The 16,408-nt window shown below is 43.1% G+C and overlaps 1 protein-coding gene across 1 annotated transcript in view; it reads right to left on the bottom strand.

Annotated features, from left to right (window-relative positions):
- Window positions 1-14,433, bottom strand: part of LOC126469890 (dynein axonemal intermediate chain 4-like) — a 62,509-nt gene extending 48,076 nt beyond the window's left edge. Inside the window, exons 1-2 of the mRNA XM_050097273.1 lie at window positions 14,151-14,433; window positions 4,409-4,525 (exon numbers count right to left, since the gene is read on the bottom strand). Of these exons, the coding sequence (XP_049953230.1) occupies window positions 4,409-4,525; window positions 14,151-14,433 (400 nt within the window). The remainder of the gene's footprint in view (window positions 1-4,408; window positions 4,526-14,150) is intronic.
- Window positions 14,434-16,408: the final 1,975 nt, after the last annotated feature.

Below are 16,408 nucleotides of genomic sequence, written 5' to 3'. Positions count from 1 at the left end.
GTTACAGATTCGTTGCCTTCCCAGATGATGCAGCCTGCACTCCATCTGGCGACCTTTGGTCCTGTGTGACCACTAGCAGGCCACAAACCCATAGACCTGGACGCGACACCTCACCCGGCACTGGGCAGACAACAGACGTCTCTCATGGATGGTCCACTCCAGTCTGTGGCCTACCAAGGGGTCGCTTCCACATCACAATGCCATTGCGGGTCAACACCATGAAGATTTCGCTCCATTGTCAGGTGATGGAGTTTGTCCTCCACTGTTTTTCGGCTGGCGGTCGCAAGGCAAATGCCGGGCATGAGCCGAGGCTCGGCACTGGCTGCAGACTTGACTCCAGTTCACTGATCTCTTTCTGCACTCACACCTCCCCCTCCCCCCACGATGTCGTAGCAGCAACCGACACTCACAACGCCGGTGAAGAATTTCGAGGGGAGGAGTGTTGTGTCCTCGCTAATGGACGCAAATAGAGTTGGCGCACTGGACAGCGCTTTCAAATTCGCTGCCAACCACAAACGCGGCCCAATCAGCAAATTGCGCGCCACCGCCAATGAGATGGACTTCCGCGTAGTGACAAACAGCGGCCACGTGCTGCTATAGGAGTTCACGTACGGCTTTGACATTTCTAGTACAGAGTTCCAGGGTTGCATTTCATAGCTTCAGTTCGTAGTGAACATCAGCGTGTGACACTTAGTCTACAAATGGAGTCACATATAGCCTTTGCGTAGGGACAAGTGTTTACTACAGTGATTGACAGTGTTGTGACCAGGATAGACATAGTCTTGTTGACACTGTGTTCAGTAACGCACGCCGTGACAGGTTACTGCTTACATCTACATCTACATCGTTACTCTGCAATTCACACTTAAGTGCCTGGCAGAGGGTTCATCGAACCATTTTCATACTACTTCTTTACCATTCCACTCTCGAATGGCGCGTGGGAAAAAGGAACACCTAAATCTTTCCCTTCGAGCTCTGATTTCTCTTATTTTATTATGATGATCATTTCTCCCTACGTAGGTGGGTGTCAACAAAATATTTTCGCATTCGGAAGAGCAAGTTGGTGATTTAAATTTCGTAAATAGATCTCTCCGCAAAGAAAACCGCCTTTTTTTCAATGACTGCCACCCCAACTCGCGTATCATATTAGTGACACTCTCACTCCTATTGCGCGATAACACGAAACGAGCTGCCCTTCTTTGCACTTTTTCGATGTCCTCCGTCAATCCTACCTGGTAAGGATCCCACACTGAGCAGCAATATTCCAGCAAAGGACCGACAAGTGTAATGTAGGCTGTCTCTTTAGTGGGTTTGTCGCATCTTCTAGTGTTCTGTGAACAAAGCGCAGTCTTTGTTTCGCGTTCCCCACAATACTATCTATGTGGTGTTTCCAATTTCAGTTGCTCGTAATTCTAATTTCTAGGTATTTAGTCGAATTGACAGCCCTTAGATTTGTGAGATTTACCGTATACCCTAAATTTATCCGATTTCTTTTAGTGCCCATGTGGATGACCTCGCACTTTTCTTTGTTTAGTACCAATTGCTACTTTTCGCACCATACAGAAATTCTCTCTAGATCATTTTGTAACTGGAATTGATCGTCTGATGATTGTACTAGACGGTAAATCACAGCGTCATCTGTAAACAATCTAAGAGGGCTGCTCAGATTATCACCTAGATCATTTATGTAAATCAGGAACAGCAGAGGGCCTACGACACTACCTTGCGGAGCGCCAGATATCACTTCTGTTCTACTCGATGATTTACCGTCTATCACTACGAACTGTGATCTCTCTGAGAGGAAATCACGAACCAGTCACACAACCGAGACGATACTCCATATGCACGCAATTTGATTAACAGTCGCTTGTGAGGAACGGTATCAAAAGCCTTCTGGAAATCTAGGAATATGGAATCTATCTGAGATCCCTTGTCGACAGCACTCATTACATCATAGGAATAAAGAGCTAAGTGTGTTGCACAAGGAAGATATTCTCTGAATCCGTGTTGGTTATGTATCAATAAGTTCATAATGTTCGAGTACAGTACGTGCTCCAAAATCCTACTGCAAATTGAGGTCAGTGACATGGGTCTGTAAATAAGTGGGTTACTCCTATTTCGTTTCTTGAATATTGGTGCGACCTGTGCCATTTTCCAGTCTTTAGGAACAGTTGTATCTGCCCGTAAGCACATCAAACGAGTTGCTGTACAACTTTAGTTAAGTTTTGAAGTGCAATAAAGTGTATATTTGTGTGTCACTAATATGTTTACAGTCATATTTCCGCCATCCACATAGGAACACCTAGACCTAATACGATATGCATGAGCCGTTCTACCAGACGATCCGTACACTTCAATATATGTGCTGGGTTTCGTTGTGTGTGCTATGAGAGTGAAGAGAATTAGTGTTGCCTGTTCAGTTCAAAGGACTTTAAAAGGCTAGCCCCCATTATCATTATAGAGTGATCTAGACAGAATGAATCACTGAAGGGTGGTCCTGTTGACGTTCACATTCAATCTGAAGCCTCTAAAAACTTCCCAGGAAAACCGGCAGTATTCGCATTATTACTACACGATCAGATCATCAACTACAGCCCACTTAACGGAATTGTGCAGAGACTTACACAAATTAATCGACGTAGCATAACAGCTAAATCATTTCACGATACATCACAAACTGCTAACATTGTACGATAATTGACGTCCAACGCTCTCTCAATGAATATAGGCGTTTCTTATTGTAAAATGTTTCATTCTTCATGTCTACGAAGCAGGGACGAGTTACCACAACATTTTCAACAATCGTGGCTACAAACTGCCTTTTAAAGGGACCAACAACCTCAAATCGTGTGAAAGTTTATCTTGGTTGAGCCAATATTATCATGGCATTAGCTAAGATGAAGACAGAACTATTTTTGAAGATCTAGTGACATTACTTCGAAATTTTGATCAAATAACTAAAAATTTTACAGGAAATGTCTTGAGGAACCTTTACACATACCTGTTACTTTCAAGAACGCATCTGTCAGAGATCTATAAAGATCTGGATGTCCTCCACTGCATCGCCTTAGACTGAGGAAGCAGAAGAATTGTTTTATATGTGCAATGGATGATGTAAAAGTGATATTTAATTGGATTATGAATAAATTATTTTGAAACTAGCTCTCATGACTTCCTACTTCACAAACGCCATCCATCTATCGAGCTGTGATGACATGCATCTACTCTTGGTGAAAGCTACAAGCGTACTCGTCTGATTTCACCCCCATCACCTTTTTACTGACTGAGACTATATAAAAGGGCTCAGCACGCTTACTTTCTACTCAGTCCACTTCTGGTGTTGTTTCTCTCTCCCTCCCTCTATGTCTCTCTCTCTCTCTCTCTCTCTCTCTCTCTCTCTACCTCTCATGATGTCGGTTATGAAAATGTCATCCAGCAACAGCAACATCGCCAGAAGCAGAAGAAAAGATCCTTGTTTCAAGGAGGTTTTCGATGAGAGCAGTGTCGCATCGAATCTGTTTGATGATGAGGCTTTTGCTGCTTTAATGCGCTGTGTTTGGAGGGATGAAAATCTATAGCGTAAGCGCCGTTTCTATATAAGTGCATGTTTCTGTCTGTCTGTATTTTCAGTGCTTAAAGGTTGTTATGTTGTTGTTTTAGGGCTGATGAACGACGTCACTTCAAGGCCGTCTCTGGACAATGTCCCAAGCCCTAACCCTTTTTCTACATCTGAGGATTGATCGGCTAACATCACTCAGTCACAGGACGATGTTGACGATGACCTTGATCTTTTATGTAAGTATCGCTTTTACGAGAGAGAGAGAGAGAGTTTATTTGTTAGTGTCAATATTTTACTTGGCCAGCGTCTTTCTTGCCCTTTGAGAAATGGTTAATGCTCCGAACACTAGCCCGTTTCCAGCATATTCAGCATCTGAAGGGTGGCAGGTAAACATTACCCCATATATTCAGACGCTTGCCACGCCATCCCAGACCTCTAACCCCCCCCCTCTATAAGAATAGTGCCACATAGCGAGACTGATGGTGGTTATATGCACTACAGGAGTTAACATCTGAGGTCATCAGTCCCCTAGACTTAGAACTACCTAAACCTAACTAACCTAACGACATCACATACATCCATGCCCGAGGCAGGATTCGAACCTGCGACCGTAGCAGCAGCGGGATTCCGGTCTGATGCGCCTAGAACCGCTCGGTCACAAAGGCCGGCGCACTGACGGTGATGATGACAATGATGACGACGACGATGACTATGATGATGATGACTTTGTATGTAAGTATCTCTTTTATTTTGTGTGTGTGTGTGTGTGTGTGTGTGTGTGTGTGTGTGTGTGTCTACAATTGTCTCCTGATACTTATACACTGTTGTACTATGATGTTTCAGAGTTACTTGATAACTTGGAGCTGCCTTGTCCCGCACTGGCACCATCAACACCTGCATCACTACCACCACGAGCAGCATTGACAGGAGCTGGAGGGTCGATGGTGGGCCCGTCTGCATCAGTGACTGGACCACGAACAGTGGAGCTAGTTGCACTTCCTCTAGTGGTGGCACATGCACCGACATCTGAACTGTCTCATGTTTAATCGATATCTGTACCACCAGGATATGGTCCCCGTAGTGATAGAGATCAGCTATCGACCAGCGTAAGCCCCTCCACCCGTTCTAACAGTGAGGATGACGACGATCACGGAATTACGATCTTCAGTGATTCGAGGTGTACTTGGAGACAGGACTTTGCTTACTAGAATCAGCAACACAGCTGGATATCAAGACGAACAAGTATCTGCATGTTATGGAAAGGGAACTTTCCAAGATCTTAAAGTATCCGTGGTATCCCACCATTAACTACTTCGTTACAATATGCTGCGAGTTCACTCTCCCACCTAAGGAGGATATGCCAAAGGATGAGTCATACATAAGTGAGGTAATAGTGGCGAGATAATGTAGGACCCCTCAATTGCTAAATGATTTGATGATTGTACCCTGAATCCTATATAGGCCCAGCTCTCTCACTTCCAGCAAAGAGAGTGTGGTAAAGTTCTCCATAGATTTCCATATTTGAACGTTCATGTACATCTGTACGATCCAATATGTGAAGGGTCCTCGCATATGCCTTCCAAGGATATTGCTGATGAAAAGGCTGTTGCTAATGTCCGCAACAATCATTTCTACTTTCTGTGGTCACTTCTGGACTGAAAAAAAAAATTCATGGCTCTGAGGACTATAGGACTATGTGACTTAAAATCTGAGGTCATCATCAGTCCCCTAGAACTTAGAACTACTTAAACCTAACTAACCTAAGGACATCACACACATCCATGCCCGAGGCAAGATTCGAACCGGCGACTGTAGCGGTCGCGCGGTTCCAGATTGAAGCGCCTAGAACCACTCGGCCACAGCGGCCGGCTCTGGAAAAGAAATTATAAGAAACATGCACATTGTTCAGAACAATACCATGTGGATATTAGTTGATGTTATAATCATGATAGTATTAAATTCCTCATGATCTCACAGGAAATTAGTAAATTTGAGAGGTAGTTCCTCATATTTCAGTCCATATGTATGCGTTGAGAGTATGCAACTCGGATGATGGTGTTGTTACATGTGGTCATTACGACCCATTTACCTTTCTAAAGTCGCTGGTCAGCATGAGAAACATGCAGAGTTGTTGTTAATATCTGATGGTCACAGGCAACATTACTGCTGGTTCAAATGTATGTCCCACGTTCTCTCCTCCCAAATACTGAAACGTAACAGTAAACTGCATCTTTGTCCTAGGTGCCTGAATTCGTTTCAAATGAGTAAGAGCTTAACGAAGTATTTGGTAGACTGCTCCACCAAGGACCCAGTACGTGTTGTAACGCCGATTGAAGAATATAAAATCTTAAAATTTAAGAATTTTCTCCACAAGGAGCGATTACCCTTTGCTATATACGTCGACATTGAATGTCTTCTCGTTCCTGTGGGAGGCCATGCGGGGGATCCTACTGCCTCACATACTACTCTCAGAGAACGAAACGTAGCTTTCGCTGCCACTTATCAAGTTGTGTGTTTGTAGAACTCAAGTCTTAAACATTTTGATTTGTACGTTGGGGATAAACCGACGGATTAGCTGCTCTCTGAGATTGAAAACTTGCAAGGAAAGTTGAAGACATTCATGACAACATCACTCCTATGACCGAAACGCGGGAGGGTAAATTACTGTATGAAAATTCTGTTGTCTGCTATGTTTGTAGGCAGTTATTGCACAAAGAAGTGTAAACACCACATAGGGATCATTGCCATCTAACCGGTAAATTCCGCGCTGCTGCACACAAAGCATGCAACTTGAACCACCAACACCGAGGACACATACCCATTTTCATCCATAATGCAAATCAGATTTGCTTTAAATACACACTGTAGCGGTCATGAGAGCTAGTCATTTTTGAAAGTAAAATGTTAGTTCATGTTAATGTTAGTCAAGGTCTTTAGGATAAGAAAGGCGCATTACCAACACATCACTGGTTTCAAAAAAAAAAAAATAAAAAAATTTCAAATCGCCCGCCTGTTTGTCGATTTTCCTTGTTAAAAAAAAGACGGTGAACAAGTCGGGTAAGAGGGCTACTAGAAGCTGGATGTTCCTTCTGCGATATTGCAGAAAGACTTGGCAGTAATGTAGTCATGACAGCTGGCAGCGGCGGTCTCGAGAAAGTATGGCGACACAACGAACTGTTACGAATAGATGACAACAAGTACAGCTCCAAGCCGGACTCCCTGTAGCGTGCATTCCACTGATCCCAACCCTCGCCATTTACGACTTCGGTTGTACCAAGCGAGGTCTCAGTGGAGGGCTCGGTGCCAGTGACGGTCGTGTGTTGGTTGGATGATGATGATGATTGGTTTGTGGGGCGCTCAACTGCCGGTTATCAGCGGCCGTACAAAGTCCCAATCTTTACACAGTCCAATCTTGCCACGTTCGTGAATGATGATGAAATGAGGAGGACAACACAAACATCCAGGCCCCAGGCAGAGAAAATCCCCAACTCGGCCGGGAATCGAACCCGGCATTGGTTAAAAGGAGGTCAGTTGAGGGCCTGCAACCAACCTGTACGTGCTAGACACACTGTACCCAGACCTAAAATTAGAGTCTGGGGTGCTATTTCGTTAGACAGCTGGAGCACTCTCATCGTTAACCAACGCATCCTGCTTGCAAATTTTTTACGTCAATCTGCTGATTCGACCTGTTATGACGCCATTCAAGAAAAGCATTCCAGGCGTGTTTTCCAACAGAATAACGCTCGCCCACATACCACCATTGTAACTCAACATACTCTACAGAGTGTCGACATGTTGCCTTGGGCTGCTCGATCACCAGAACTGTCTCCAATCGAGCACACATGGGACATCATCGGAGGACAACTACAGCGTCATCCACAACCAATAATAATTAAAAATCACTGCATGACCGACCAAGTACAACAAGGCATGGAACTCCATCCCACAAACTGACATCTGGCTCCTGTAAAACCCAGTACATGTTTGTTTGCATGTTGCATGCATGTCTTCATGCTTCCATTCAACATTCTGGCGGATACATTGGTTATTAGCGTACCAGCATTTCGCATTTGCAATGGCTTATAGCGCGCTTACTAATGTACGTTTTGCTTAAAATATCTGTGAACGTTTGTAGTGCTACGTGAAAATCAGTGCTAACTATAACCGGTTGTGGGTGAGTCCACTGGTTCCCAGACCGATGACCTCGCTGTCTGGTCTCCTTCCCCAAAACAACCCAACTCCACTGGTTCCCAACCATCCTGAGTCTATTATACCTGAATGCCTTTAGATATTAGCCTGTATCATCCCGCTCCTCTCAACCCTCTCCAAACACATCAGCATTATATCCTAGCTAACCTCTACAGTGAAAACACATATCCTTTGAACAATTTTATTTTGAAAATGACGAAAGCTATATTATATTAAGTTGTTTGTGGATGTGTTACTCACAAACGAGGTAATTAGACAATTGTTACTGCTTATTTCAGATAACCGTTTTTACAGAACTATGAAACAATTGTCTGTGCGTAGCGAGTACTTCCTACAACTGCTTCTCAGGAAGGAAGCTAGTTATCCACAGTGATGTTAAACACTCGTTACAATACATGCTTCCTTTAACGATTCCTCTCCCTGGCGTCACGTGTTTCACACACAGCCTGCACCTCCGTTTAAAATGAACCATGTTAAAATATTTGCACTATACTTACAGCTAGCAAATCAGTTGAATGCTGGACTCGTTATTTCTGAACTAGCAGAAACTGGAAGATTTCAGACTACCAATGCTTAGCGCCTGACCACTGCCATTAATAATAATAATAATAACAATAATACCCTGTAAGCCTTACAGTAATGTCGTAGTCATTAGGTAGTCACTGTTGCGTGTCAATAACTTCATTTACTGTCGCGAAGTGAATACTGAAGTAATGTCTGGTACATTGTGGGAACTATCTACAACAAGGTATTTTCATGCAATATTTGAGCAGATTTGATGAATATGTCTCAGTTCTACTGTCGCGGATGCGTGGTACAAACTATGAGTGTTGTGTGTTTTATATGAGGAAGATGTTATTGATGGATTTGTTTCGCAATTCCATCTCATTGTGTCCGACGTTGATGTTAGCGTTTCGTGTAATTGCTGGTACTGTAACTTATGTAATTAGTATTAGAGTCTTATGAAATGGTGACAGAAGTAATGATATTTTAAAAATAATCGAATCCTTTTGTTTTTTCCTCTCAGGAAGCTCATTTTACCCCTCGTTGTGTATTACCTTCAGGTTGGGATCAACTGCTCTAACCTATTGACAAGGTTCCATTCCGATCTGTAATACACTGAGGTGACAAAAGACATGACATAGCTATATTCACACATAGAGATGGTTGTAGTATCGCTTGCGTAAAAGGGCAGTGTGTTGGCGGAGCCGGATTTGTACTCACGTGATTCATATGAAAAACTCTCCGACGTGATTATGGCCGCATGACGAGATTTAAGACGTTGAACGCGGAATGGTAGTTGGAGCTAGACGCATGGGACATTAAATTTCGGAAATCGTTAGGGAATTCAGTATTTCGCGATCCACAGTGTCAAGAGAATACCAAATTTCAGGGTCAATTACAGTGTCCGATTCCACTCGTCGGCTTTGAGCAATGACGTCATACCAAAGGCAGAGAAGCTACATAGAGGCAATCTTTGAAAGCAACTGATCGTATTTGTAAACAAACAATTGTAGCGTACGATAAAATTACAAACACAGTTCATTTAATTAATTGCTTAGCCACAAATTATACCGACAAGAATTAAAGGTAACGAAAATAAATAAGGACAGAAAAAGAGAAGTATAAATGACTAAAATAAATTATTATCACAATTTATGCGAGTAAGAAAAACACAGAAAACCTTTAAATCCAGTACAGTGTAGCACTTGGTGAAGTTATAATATTATGAATCGGCGTTAACTTTTAATACTAATTGTTAAATCTAACGGGACGAGTGCACAAGTAACGAAAATGAACTAAAAGTAGGGTCTAACAAATACCGGAATCGGTACCTGGAACTGACCTATGTAGGTTAATTCTAGTTACCGATTCCAACCATTCGACGGTTCGTTATTTAGATGTGTGCGCTAAACTGTCACAGGATTTCAACGAATGCTACTGCTATCTTCAGTATTATGAAAAAGAGAAAAATTTGGAAGCTGTAACTACAATATTTAATAGTTTTTCGTAGTGTTTCTGAGATCAATAAGAAATCTAGAATCCTACAAAAACATAGTCCACAGATTTACTGCAGAAATGTTCACAATTATGAACCATCAAAAAGTTGGAATCGGTAACTAGAATTGACCTCCTATGTAGGTCAATTCTAGTTACCGATTCCAGCCATCCGATAATTCATTAATTAGATCGTTTTTTCAGCACGTGAGTGCACTGAAATGTAAGTTAATATGATTTCTGCATTTGTAATTGCTCATTTCTAGTTACCGATCCAATTGTTGTTATAAACCGCAGTAGTTTTAGGGAGCAATTACAAATGTAGAAATATGATTACGTTTCAGAGCATACAAAAGCAAAAATAATTAATGTGTATGAATTATGAAACGGTTGGAATCGGTAACTGGAATACAACTACATAGTTTAATTCCAGCTATCGATTCCAATGTTCTTTAGTTTTTGTAGATATTCGTTCCCGATGTACTGGCTTTCTTTTAGAATTTAATGTGTCAGTTGCTCCACATTTTATGCTGCTGTTTCGTATTTGTTGTCATTCATTTAATTTTCCCGTTTTTCTTATACATTTTAGTTTCTCGCCTGCGCTTCTCCCGTTAGATTCAATAATTAATATAAAATTGACGTTGTTTTATAATAGGAGACACATTTATAATAGTCGAATACTTCTTAGCAGACATGAAAATTTGTTTCTAATTCTTGTTCTTAATTATTTTCTCTATCTTCAGTTCGTTTCGATATAATTCATGGCTAAATAAATAGCTGCGTGACTGTGATCGTAATTTAATCGTATGCTACATTCGTTTGTTTACGAGTATGATGCGTTACGTTTATAGATTGCCTATACGTAGCGTCTTTGCTTTAGGTATGACGTCATTACTCAAAGCCGACGGGTGAATCGGGCACTAGAATTTTTCCAAATTTCAGGCATTACCTCTCACTACCGATAACACAATAACCGATGACCTTCTCTTAACGACCAAGAGCAGCGGCGTTTTGTGTAGACTTGTCAGTGTTAACAAACAAGCACATTGCGTAAAATAACAGCAGAAATTAATGTGACACTCTCGACGAATGTATACGATAACACAATTCAGTGAAATTGGGAGTTACTTGGCTATGGCGGCAGACGATGGACGCGAGTGCCTTTGCTAACAAATCCACTCCTTGGCTTGTGACCATATTAGTTGGGCCCTAGACGATTGTAAAGCCGTGACCTGGTCAGAGGACTCCGATTTCAGTTCGGCAGGGTTCAAACGTGCCGCAGATCTCGCGAAACCAAGGACACAATTTGTCAACAAAGCTCCATAATAGTGTGGGCTGTGTTTACTGACTGACGGACTGGGAATAGTTATGTTACCAAACAGTGACGGAATTTTTATGTTTGACAATGCGCCATGTCACCGGTTTGAAGAACATCCTGGAATATTCGAGCGAATGATTTAGCCACCCCGATCCCCCGATATGAATCCCATCGAACATTTATGTGACTTAATCGAGAGGTCAGTTCGCGCACAAAATCCTGCGCCGGCAACACTTTTGCAATGAAGGACGGCTGTAGATGCAAAATGGTTCAAATGGCTCTGAGCACTATGGGACTTAACATCGGAGGTCATCAGTCCCCTATAACTTAGAACTACTTAAACCTAACTAACCTAAGGACATCACACACATCCATGCCCGAGGCAGGATTCGAGCCTGCGACCGTATCCGTCGCGCGATTCCGGACTGAAGCTCCTAAAACCACTCTGCCACACTGGCCGGGGGCTGTAGATGCAGCATGGCTCAATATTTCTACAGGGGACTTCCAACGTCTTGAGTTCATTCTTCGTCGAGTTGTTGCACTACGCCAGGCAAAAGGAGGTCCGACACGGTGTTAGGAGGTATCCCATGACTTTTGTTACTTCGGTGTACATTACTTTTTAAATGAGGAGGAAAGATGAACGAGGCAATAGTGTGAGATTACAGCAGCTGGAAGAAACGAGACTTGTTATCGGTACTTAAATGCTAATGACGCCGTCTTGCATTCGCTACCCGCACATCACGGCGTGCGCTGTCACCTCGAGTCACTAAAATAGGTAATTTCCAAGAATGATTGCCTATCGAAGTTGCGGTGTCCAAACAATACATACATGCGATCGTAACTCGATCATGCGACTCTGGTGGCGGGCGTTGTGATCAATTATTTGTGATCGTCATTTTTATCTGTTTTCCGTCGTTCCCTTAGTTGCTCTAGATTACATACCTCCGCAAATTATTTGTGAGTTGCTAGGGAATCCCAGACGATTTATGTCGTTAGTGAGTGGGATGTCTGGTGTTCTTGATGTTTCTTCGGCGGATTCTCTCACATGGAAAAATCTGATTCGATGTTTATCCAGCGTAGAAAATTGTTCGACTTTTTGTCGCAAGTATGGAGCGCCACCGAACGAGGAAAGAAGGTACTATGTAGACTGTGGTGGTGCGAAGTGTGTAGAACTTAGAATGAAATTTTCTACAGCGGAGTGTGCGCTGATATGAAACTTCCTGGCAGATTAAAACTGTGTGCCGGACTCAGACTCGAACTCGGGACCTTTGCCTTTCGCGGACAAGTGCTCTACCATCTGAGCTACCCAAGCACGACTCACGCCCCGCCCTCACAGCTTTAATTCCGCCAGTACCTCGCCTCCTACCTTCCAAATTTCACAGAAGCTCTCCTGCGAACCTTGCAGAACTAGCACTCCTGGAAGAAAGGATAGAACTTCGTATGAACATTTTCGATGCTGAAATACCGTTTACAGTTTCATTGCGGACAGTGCGGAAAACGAACGAGTATCAGGAAGAATACATGGTTCGACTCTTCTAAATTAACCATCCCGACAACCGTAATGGCAGGCCGGAGTGGCCGTGCGGTTCTAGGCGCTGCAATCTGGAGCCGAGCGACCGTTACGGTTGCAGGTTCGAATCCTGCCTGGGGCATGGATGTGTGTGATGTCATTAGGTTAGTTAGGTTTAATTAGTTCTAAGTTCTAGGCGACCGATGACCTCAGAAGTTAAGTCGCATAGTGCTCAGAGCCATTTGAACCCATTTGAACAACCGTAATGGATGATGACAACACCGACGACGAGTAAGGTAAGTCGTCTCCTTTGCAAATGCAAGAATTTTTGTAACGGTCTTCTTCTGTCGTTGCTGTAGCGACCACCGTAAACGTACTCGTAACGCCCCCCACCGGAGTTGCACGATCCATTTACCATCGCACGTTCGATATACAGGGTGAAAAGTATTTAAACCGACAAACTCTGGAGGTTTAGGGGACATCAAAACAAATATTTTTCCCTAATGTCATTTTTTCCTATGAGGAGTATTTCACCCGGTAGAGGAAGATTTCTCTGGCGGCTAATTAATTAAACCAACAAACACTTTTTCATTTTTTTATGACCAAGAGACAACAACTAGGTAGCTACGGCCCAATTAAACAGTCTTCAACAACACCGACCCATATATTAACGAAGAACCGCACTTGTTGAGCGCTAGTAACTGTGGCATGTGGATTATCCTCACTCCAGACATGCGAATTGTGCATGTTGAAGACTCCATCACGCCCGAACGTTGCTTCATCGGTAAACAACACAGAGGATGGAAATGTAGGATGCATTTCACACTGTTCCAGGTACCACTGCGAAAACTATGCTCTGGGTGGATTACCAACTGGTTCCAGGTTGTGGACACGCTGTAGGTGAAATGGACGTAACAATTGCTCTCGAAGGACTGTTCTTACATTCATCTGATTCGTCCCCATGTGACGTGCAATTGTACGATTGCTGATAGAAGGATCCCGCTCCACATGCTGCAAGACAACTTCCTCAAATTGCAACGTTGTTACCGTGCGACGGCATCCCTGTCCAGGTAAGCTGCTAAATGACCTGGTCTCACGCACACGTTGGTACACAGCATCAAAGGTCGTATGATGCGGGATACGGCGATTAGGATATTGTTGTTGATAAACCCGTTGTGCAGCGTTACGTAGTACGCACCAAGCATGTCAGTGTACTCACTCCAGGTGTATCGCTCCATTAGTAAACAGAGACAATGCACTACTACACTGGTGGACACCAGTTGCCTACCACTACACGCCCTCTAACTACTGAAGATTGTAATACGGCCTCTATCAACTGAAGAGCGTAATACGGCCTCCAACGGTTTAAATAATCCTCGTAAGAAAAAATGACATTAGGGAAAAATATTTGTTTTTATGTGGCCTACAACCTCCCAGAGTTTGTCGGTTTAAATACTTTTCACCCTGTATATCGTTTGGACCCCGCGCCTTCGATAGGCAACCATTCTAGGAATATTTTACAATACGTGGCTGTGTTCTTAGCCTGGGTGTGTCACCTGGCAGACCGGTGACACTGCCGCCGAGGGCGGCGTGGAAGACTTGCAGCTCGCTCTCCGCGGCGGGTGGCATGCGGGCGTCGCTGAGGCGGCCCGGCGTCAGGTCGACTCCGTTCTCGACGAGGCGCGGCAGCGGCGTGGTCTGCGCCGGCCTCCGGCACAGCGACAGCCGGGTGCCCGACTGCGGCATCCCGTGAGACAGCAGCGACCGCCGGCGCCGCGGGGCCGCGTGCGACTGCGGCATCGACGCCGGCGGGCTGTCTATCCTGTGCAGCGACTGCATTCCTCTGTCACAGCCTCGGGACTTAACTTATTCGAGTCAGGCTCCTTTCACAAAGCGTCTCGAGAAACAAGAGAACGAGGTCGACCAAAGATATTAGCGCAGAACGTGCAGCCGTAGGCACGTGGAAACGAGGCTTCTTCAGTCCGATTGAAGAAGTGTTAGCGCTGTTCCAGGAAGCTATGGCTCGACAGGAATTAGCTACACTAGCCGTTGGCTTTGACCAGAGATGTAACGGGATAAATTCTAGAGTCCTATATCACTCTTTGCTTTGAGCAACGATATCACACCCGAGGCAAGGACACTATATAGAGGCAGTCTTTGAAAGTAGCGGTTGATATTCGTAAACAAAGGAACATGGCATACTTTAAAAGTACAGACACTAGAATTGACCCACATAAAGTTACCGATTGCTGTGTCGTCACTTTTTGGTGCGCAGTTTAATTACATTCCTTTATAGCATAGCACTATTCGTTATAATGTCGTTGGTTCGACAGACACAATGTTGTAGTCTCTGCTTTTTAAGAAAAAGATTTATAACCTTTAGTCGATTAATCATTCTTTTTTTCTGTACAATTTATTATTATTATTATTATTATTACTTCTTTCCTTTCTCAGACGTTACGTCTCGTTAAAAATGGGAAATGACGCGGACCTTGATCAAGCGTGACTTCCTTTTAACTGTACGGTATATGTTACATTTAGGAACTTTCGGGTAATTGAACATGTATCAATAATTACAGATTTCTGTAGTTGTATATGTACTTTGGACGTAGCTGTATTGCGTTAATGTACTGGTGGATATTGTGTGGTATGACTCCTGTAGTTGATAGTATAATTGGTATAATGTCAACTTTATCCTGATGCCACATGTCCTTGACTTCCTCAGCCAGTTGGATTTATTTTTCAATTTTTTCTCCTGTTTTCTTCTGTATATTTGTTGTATTGGGTATGGATATTTCGATTAGTTGTGTTAATTTCTTCTTTCTATTGGTGAGTATGACGTCACGTTTGTTATGTGGTGTTGTTTTATCTGTTATAATGGTTCTGTTCCAGTATAATTTGTATTCATCATTCTCCAGTACGTTTTGTGGTGCATACTTGTATGTGGGACCGTGTTGTTTTATTAGTTTATGTTGTATGGCAAGTTGTTGATGAATTATTTTTGCTACATTGTCATGTCTTATGGGGTATTCTGTATTATTATTATTATTATTATTATCTCCCGATGTCCATTTCAGCTGTAGCCCTTTTTTTTTACGATATTCGATTCGTTTCCTTTCCGACAAATGGTTAAAATTCCTCTTGTATGATAACCGGGTAATTTCCAAGAATGTTTGCCTATCGAAGCCGCGGGCTCCAAACGATATATATCAAACGTGCGATTGTAAATCGATAACTCGACTGTGGTGGCGGGTGTTATGAGCATGTTTATAGTGGTCACTACAGCAACGACAAAAGAAGAGCGTTATGAAAATAGTTGTAATTGCAAAAGGAAACGACTTACCTCACTCGTCGTCGACTTTGTCGTCATGAGAAAGTCCATTTGATGTGTACGCTACGGAAAGAATTCCCTTTTTGCCGTAACCTTGGTAGACTCTGCCAATGTCACGCAAAAATATGGGTGGAGTGTCACATTTCCGACAAAAATTCAAACAATATTCTACATTGCATAAGCGTGAAATTAGATTCTTCCACGTAAGGCAATCGACCGAAGAAACGTCTGCAATACCAGACATCCCACTTACTACCGTCATAAATCGTTTGGGCTTTCCTAGCACCTCACAAATAATTTATCATAACGCCTACCACCACAGTCGCATGAGCAATTTAGAATCGCACTTTCGATATATATCTTTTGGATCCCGCGGTTTCGATAGGCAAACATTCTTGGAAATTGCCGATAACCGTTTCGATTAACTGCTGATACAGACATAGCTTCGTAACTCCGAATCGTAATGTCAATTTCAGTAACATA

The sequence above is a fragment of the Schistocerca serialis genome, chromosome 1 (assembly GCF_023864345.2).
Source record: "Schistocerca serialis cubense isolate TAMUIC-IGC-003099 chromosome 1, iqSchSeri2.2, whole genome shotgun sequence".
Taxonomy (NCBI): domain Eukaryota; kingdom Metazoa; phylum Arthropoda; class Insecta; order Orthoptera; family Acrididae; genus Schistocerca; species Schistocerca serialis.
This window is presented reverse-complemented; position numbering and strand designations above follow the sequence as displayed.